The sequence below is a fragment of the Myotis davidii genome, unplaced genomic scaffold (assembly GCF_000327345.1).
Source record: "Myotis davidii unplaced genomic scaffold, ASM32734v1 scaffold18, whole genome shotgun sequence".
Classification (NCBI taxonomy): Eukaryota; Metazoa; Chordata; class Mammalia; order Chiroptera; family Vespertilionidae; genus Myotis; species Myotis davidii.
The window spans coordinates 14424821-14431567 of NW_006292696.1; the positions used below are offsets into that span (position 1 = coordinate 14424821).

Below are 6747 nucleotides of genomic sequence, written 5' to 3' on the forward strand. Positions count from 1 at the left end.
CTGGGGACCGGGCTCCTCGGCCCTGCACCTGCGCGTCCAGACCTTGGTGGCCACCACGCCGGCTGTAGTACAGGATTTTTTAAAATTTTATTTATTTTTTTGCTGAGGCAGGTAGAGTCCGAGATGCCTGGTGTGGCCTTTAGCTTCCAGACTTTCTCCCAGTTTCCACTGTTCGGCATTTCTTTTCTTTTAAATATGTTTTTATTGATTTCAGAGAGGGAGGGAGAGGGAGAGAGAGATAGAAGCATCAATGATGAGAGAGAATCAATGATTGGCTGCCTGCTGCATGCCTCACACTGGGGATTGAGCCTGCAACCCCCTGACCGTAATCGAAGGGGATCGTGACCTCCTGGTTCATAGGTCAACACTCAACTACTGGGGCACGAAGGCCAGGCCGGGCTGTTTGGCATTTCTTTGCACACAAGCACCCCCTCCCCATGTATGTGCTGGGGGGAGGGGAGGACCACTTTCTGGGACAGCTTTGTTGTCCTTTGCTGACTCAGTCCTTGGTCAGAGTGTGTTAGGAATGTGGAATTTTCACCTGGTCGCTGGCTGTGACCTTGGGCATCAGGTGCCTCTACAGCAATGCAGGTAAATGTTTTGGACCGTTCATCTTGCTGGGTTACGATGTATGTCCCAGGAGGCTCTGATGGGTGTGTAGCAAGGTGAGGGTGAACAGAAAGAAAAAGTGTTAAGGAGGTGTGAGTTCAGACTCTCAGAGTTCCTGTGAGCAAGTAAGTTCATTCATGCATCACTTACTGGGCTGCTCTCTGCTCAGGGCCATGCTGAAGGTCTCATTTACCGAAATCTGTAGAGAAAATTTTAATGCTAGAGAGCATTCCCTGGGCAAGCTGCTTTCACCGCCGGGCCTCAGTTTCCCTATTTGTCAGACGAATGGTTTGCTGAGAAGGGAAGCAGTAATAGTGGAACTCTTAAAAGTTGGAAAGGGTATAGAAGATCAGAGTCCCACTCCCAATTTCAAACATAGGAAAAAATTTGAGGCCCAGGGGTGTGAATAGCTTGTTTTGATGTTTCTAATACTCTCATATGCCAAGCTCTTTTTAAATATTATTGATTTCAGAGAGGAAAGGAGAGCGATATAGAAACATCAATGATGAGAGAGAAACATCGATTGGCTGCCTTCGGCACGCCCCACAGTGGACAAGCCCACAACTCGGGCATGTGCCCTGACTGGGAATTGAACCGTGACCTCCCGGTTCATAGGTCAACCCTGTGACCTCCCAGTTCATAGGTCAACCCGCAACCACTGAGCCACACTGGCTGGGCATCATATGCCAAGTTCTTTACCAGCTCAGAACTTTAAACCTCCCAACATCTTCAGGCTCACTTTCCTTCCCCAATCCCCTCGGGACAGCCCCTTGTACTGCTCCTAGAAGAGACACAAGTTCGAGCTCTGTGTCCTCCCCCAGTTTAGGTCCTGGCAGGTGTGCTGTTAGCAGTTGGATGACAGAGGTGAATACCTGGTGCTGCTCTCTCACTCACTCTGGGTCACCCGTCTACAGACTGTTCGGGGTCTCTGAAAGGATAGTGCAGCTGTAGCAAGCTTCTCGAACACCAGACATTCTTTACCCTTGGAAGAGGGCAAGCAGTATTGCTTCTGAGAAAACCTGACGTGGCTAGAGCATAATTTCCCAAATTTTAGTACTATGTGGACCACCTTCACGATATTTTGCTATGTGCATCTGTGCTTAGCTTACTTCATACTTGACTTTAAAGGAACTCAATTTGAAAAAATGTTTAAGCCACTTTCACAGTGGGAAACTAGGAATATCTATTGCCGTAAATAGAAAGGATCCTTTAAAATACAGTGGAGGAATAAAACCCCACTGCCTTTATATTCTAGCTCATACTGTGGCCTGCCCATGGCCCCAGCCACAGGCCTGCGCAGTCTTTGTTTTTAGGCAGATTGGCAAGCAATGGAGAAGAATTAAAAACATACTGTTGCTGAATGGAGCCCCTGGCGTCTTCACTGTGCAAGTCATTGGTTTTGTGCCTCCTGGTCATGCACCTGTACTTGCACTGGGCTGGTGTGGGGCCCCTGAGCTTGGGGTGCTGAGGAGCTCTGAGTGGTGCCTTGGGGTCTCTGATGAATCTAACTTTGGAAGTTTGGGGAAAGAGCTGAGCAGAGGGCATCTATTCCGGGCTCTCCGGAATTTCCTTCCTGCACCCCGGGTAGGAATTCCTGTCTGCTGGTCCTGCCTGCATGGCCTCAGGCCGATCGCTTGAGCTCTCAGGTGCAGGTGCTTCATCAGTGAGAGAACGGGGTTGATGAGATGGTCTGGGAGGACCCTGCCTGCTCTCAGGCTTCTCCTTACCCCTCCTGCCTCCAAGACAGAATTTGGGGGTGCGGATAGGTGGGAGGGTAAGAGGGCTGTGAAGAGGAGGAAAAATTTAAAAAGCTAGAAAGAGCCAGACTTCTTTGGGGTGGGGGGTGGGGTGGGGTAGAGGAGATAAATCCTGCCAAGGTGCTTACATCTCTGCAGCTGGTTAATGCTGGGAAACAAAATAAATCACACACAAGATGCTTACGTGTGGCCGTTTGCGTCCGTCTGGGCTTTTTCCTTACCTGAATCAAGGAGATGCCTGCCCATTCCCCTGAATTTAAAAGAAGCCAGTCCAATGGGCCTTCAGTCAGAAAAGGGATTTCTTAGCCACCAAGAACAAAATAGCGTCTCGGGTTACCAACCCCGAAGAATGCCCTGGCACATTCCTCCCCGTGGGGCTGAGCTGTTTTGTGTGCTGTCCGGCCTGGAGGCTGCTGGGGGTAGGGAATCCAGTGTTCAGCGTTCCCTTTCACCAGGGGGTTGGAAGAGCAGCCAGGCAGCTGGCCCTGCCAACTCTGTCCCCTTCTCACCCAGGGAAAGGCTGGGAGGCCGGAATTCCTGAGGACGGTTGTCCCAACAACCGGAGAGGGTCCAGTGGGCAGCTCGGGCCCTGCCTACTGGGCCAAGGGCTCTTCCTGAGGCCCGGCCGCTGGGAAGGTGACCGGTCCCCCCCCCCGGGGAGTGGGGTGCAGCCCCACAGAGTGGTCTTCCTTTAGCAGAGTAATAGCTCCGGGTGCTTCTGGGAGCTCCCAGCCACGGGCCAGCGTGGCGAGGGCATTTGACCCAGGGGTATGCCAAAACAAATACGCCGATTGTTCTCCGGGGAGGAATGGCCCTGCTGGAGAAGGTTCCTGAAGTCGGATTCCTGCCCATTCTGTGGTTTGTGGTCAGACCTCCTTCCAGGAGCCACCTGTAAACTCCCGGCAGAGTTTGGGGGGCTGTGTGATAAGTACCCAAGGCCCACATGGCCGAGGGGCTACGTGGAGAGGACTCAGCGACTTCCCTCATGACCTGAGGAAGAACTTGAGCTAACCCTGCCGTCTCAGAGGTCATTGACGTTGTGGGAAGTTGGGCCTAGCAGTCACAGGCCTTAACCTCCGCTGGTCACAGACCCTTGGGGGAACCTTACAGAGGTTAAGGATGCTTCTTGAAGACAAGTGTGAACATGGTTTGGGGCACCTAATTTCAGGGGGCTCGTGGACCCCAGGTTCATAAATTCCTGCCGTAGATTAGCTTAGAAACTGCTCATCACTAACTGTGTCCCCTCCTGTGTAGGTAGGAAGTAATGATTACTTACTGCATCCAGGCCGTCTGCTGAGAGCTTTCCATGGGATTTCTTTTAATCCTACCAACCCTGGGAATAGGTAGTTATCTGCCTGAGGAACCGGAGGCGGGGTGGGGGGGCGGGGCAGCTCTGAGTTGGATGAGGCCACTCAGCTTTTGTGAAATGAAGGCACACTGACTTACGAACCCTCATTTCTAAGCCCTGCACCGCTCAGCTGCCTGCTGAATCCAGACTTCTACTCCATTGCCTAAGGAGTTTGGCTTTGGGGAATGGACCTGGGACAGGCATGGTTTCACTTCCCTGAAGCCATTCTGGTGTGGCCAGACCGCAGTTCACCAGAGAGCAAGTGTGGATAATGGGGAAGAGGGTGAGCCTTTTGAGTCCTGGCATCTTGGGTCTGCTACGTGCTACCTGAGTGAGCCTGGCAAGTTACACACGCTCTCTGAGCCTTGGTTTTGTCTTGTGTAGGATCGGGAGATGCATAAGCAAGCTGGCAAGGGCGGTTCTGAGCATTAAATAAGCTAAGTCGGTCGGGCAGCCAGCACAGAGCGTGACATGCAGGAGGCACTTGGGGATGCCAGCTCTTTCAGCTTTTACTAGAAGTACCTGCAAAACACTTAAACGGAGACGGAGTCTCGCTGAGCTCTGTGGCAGTTGGCAGACAGGTTGGGCCTTTCTGGTCATGTAATCCAGGGTTCTCATTTCACTGATGAAACGGAGACTCAGAGACAAGTGACGTGCCCAAGGTCACACAGCAAGCAACCGTCAACCTCGAGTCGCTAGCACAGGTCTCTTTTCCTCTTTCTCTTACGAAAAATCAGATCCAGTTTCTCCTCTTCCATCGTAGTCGTTTGGGAATCTTTCACGCTTGGGGCTGAGTTCTTCCAAATCCCTTTTCACTGTGCAGACCAACTCGTTTCTTTCCTAGTGTCACAGCCCTGGGTGAGTTGCGTCATAGGAATTTGTCATTTGCCGAACAGTTAAAGCACCAGCAACGGCAAGTGAGTTACTATTTTATAATCAGTTACAATGGATTTAAGGTTATTGTCAGACTACTTTTCACCAATTTCTTTTTTTTTTAAGTATTTTATTGATTTTTTTACAGAGAGTAAGGGAGAGGGATAGAGAGTTAGAAACATCTAACAGCTGCCTCCTACACACCTCCCACTGGGGATGTGCCCGCAACCAAGGTACATGCCCTTGACCGGAATCGAACCTGGGACCTTTCAGTCCGCAGGCTGACGCTCCATCCACTGAGCCAGACCGGTTAGCTCACCAATTTCTTAAAGCAGGAGTTATAACCAGCCTGCCATGGAATTTACCTGAAGCCTCTATTCCCCATGCTTCTCCTCGTGGTCCCCTAATACCTACAGGTGTGCCTTCACAAGTTATTAGAGGATTTTCCTTCTCTTTCCGTTCCCCGGGAGTCTACGATGCATGGCGTTATCTTATGCCCATTATTAAGAAAGAAACAGGTTTAGAAACACTAGTAGAGATAAGAGGAAGAAATAAGAGACTTTGGAACCCATAAATGAATAAAGTAATAATAAAATGCGAACGTGTGAACGTTTGCTCTCTGCTGCACACTGTTTTCTATTACCTCATTTAATCCTTTCACCGACTGTGTGAGGTAAAAGTACTGTTATCTCCATCTGAGGATGAGGGAAGTGAGATCTAGGAAGGTTAAGTCACTTGTTCAAGGTCACCAGTAGGTGATGCACCCAGGGTGGGAGCCCAGGTAGTGGAACTCCTGAACCCAAGGTCTTATTAGCTGTAGGTAGCACTTCTGGGTGCCAGCATGCCCTGTCCACTGGTTGGCCTTGAGAATTACCATTTATTCCTAAAATCTGCTGTGGGTCTCAGCGAGAGATGCGGGCAAAGGAGGCTCCACCTGAGATGCCAGTGAGAGAGATCCACGCGGCGGGTGGCTTAGGAGACTGTTAGGCACGGACCCCACCTTCTGGGAGCAGCCGCTAGCTAACCAGAGCTCTGGGAGGGAGAGAACAGAGATGGAGGCAGGGGCACTCGGAAGGGCTCAGTGTGCGTCAGGTTCAGAGTCGTTTCCAAGTCGCTTGGGTAAATGCTGGCGATGGCCAGGGAATGTGTAGCCGAGGCAGCTCCTCTCTGTCACCACCCCTCCTGCTTTCGGCCTAGCCACACTGACCTGGTTCTCCAGCCCCCAGGGACCGCAGGTAGCTGGGAAACACTGCTCTTTTGAAGAGGAGAGAATCGGGTTGCCTTAGTTACTGGGAAGGTTGGAACACTGGGCTCAGGTGCACATGAGGAAAGCCAGGCTAGAGTAAGTGGCCGTTGGGGGTGGTCGGCCGGTTGCTGCAAAGCTCTTGGATGGAAGAAGCCTTGGTCAGGTTTTGATGGCATTTGTCAGGGGTGGTGGGGAGGGGTGGGTACTGAGTGGCAGCTGGCTGTCCGGGCTCCGGGTTGGGAGTTCGCTCCACCAAGAGGATCCACAGCCCCAGCTCAGTGAGGGGCCTGGATACGGGAAACCCACTTCCTTTGGAGAAATGGCTCGGGTGACCTAGCGCTTCCACCGGGACAGGGCTGAGGGCTGGACCTAGGCTGAGTCCCTGTGACAGATTCCCGCCCGGCCTTTCCCAGCACAGAGAGGGCCCGCAAAGGCTCCGGTTGCTGCCGCTGACAAGCCTCCCGGCCGCCTTGAATCCCTGTTTCAGAGTGAGATAAAAGAAGAGAAAACACAGAAACTGGATACAGTGGCGTTTTGTTATTTAACCTTCACCCAGCGGGCCATTAAGCCTCCAGCTCCGAAGCAGAAAGCCTCTTGCCAAAATGATGGGGGTGAGATTGAGGAAGAGGGGGGACAGGCGTTCACTGTTGTTGTGTCGGGGCAACATAGGACATTCTATAAAGAGGCTGGCCAGGGGAGAGGGGGTGGAGTAGAGAGAGTGGGGAGGAGGAAGAAAAGGACAAGTGTGGTGGGTCCCATGCCCCCCCCCCCCTTTTCCCAATTCCCCTCTCAGAGCTTCTACCCATGACATCTCGCCGTTGGGAAGAAACGGGATCTCTCCGTTTCAAATGTCTGCCTAAGAAAAAGGACCAAGGCTTAAGTTCTCGTACAATGGTCGGCCAGAAAAAAAAAAA

At 51.9% G+C, this 6747-nt stretch overlaps 1 protein-coding gene across 1 annotated transcript in view; it reads left to right on the plus strand.

The window, feature by feature from the left end:
• The first annotated feature begins 511 nt into the window (after positions 1–511).
• LOC102764369 (protein KIBRA) overlaps positions 512–6747 on the plus strand; it is a 69115-nt gene continuing 62879 nt past the window's right edge. Inside the window, exon 1 of the mRNA XM_006766333.2 lies at positions 512–591. Coding sequence (XP_006766396.1) covers positions 527–591 — 65 coding nt within the window. The 5' untranslated portion in view covers positions 512–526. The remainder of the gene's footprint in view (positions 592–6747) is intronic.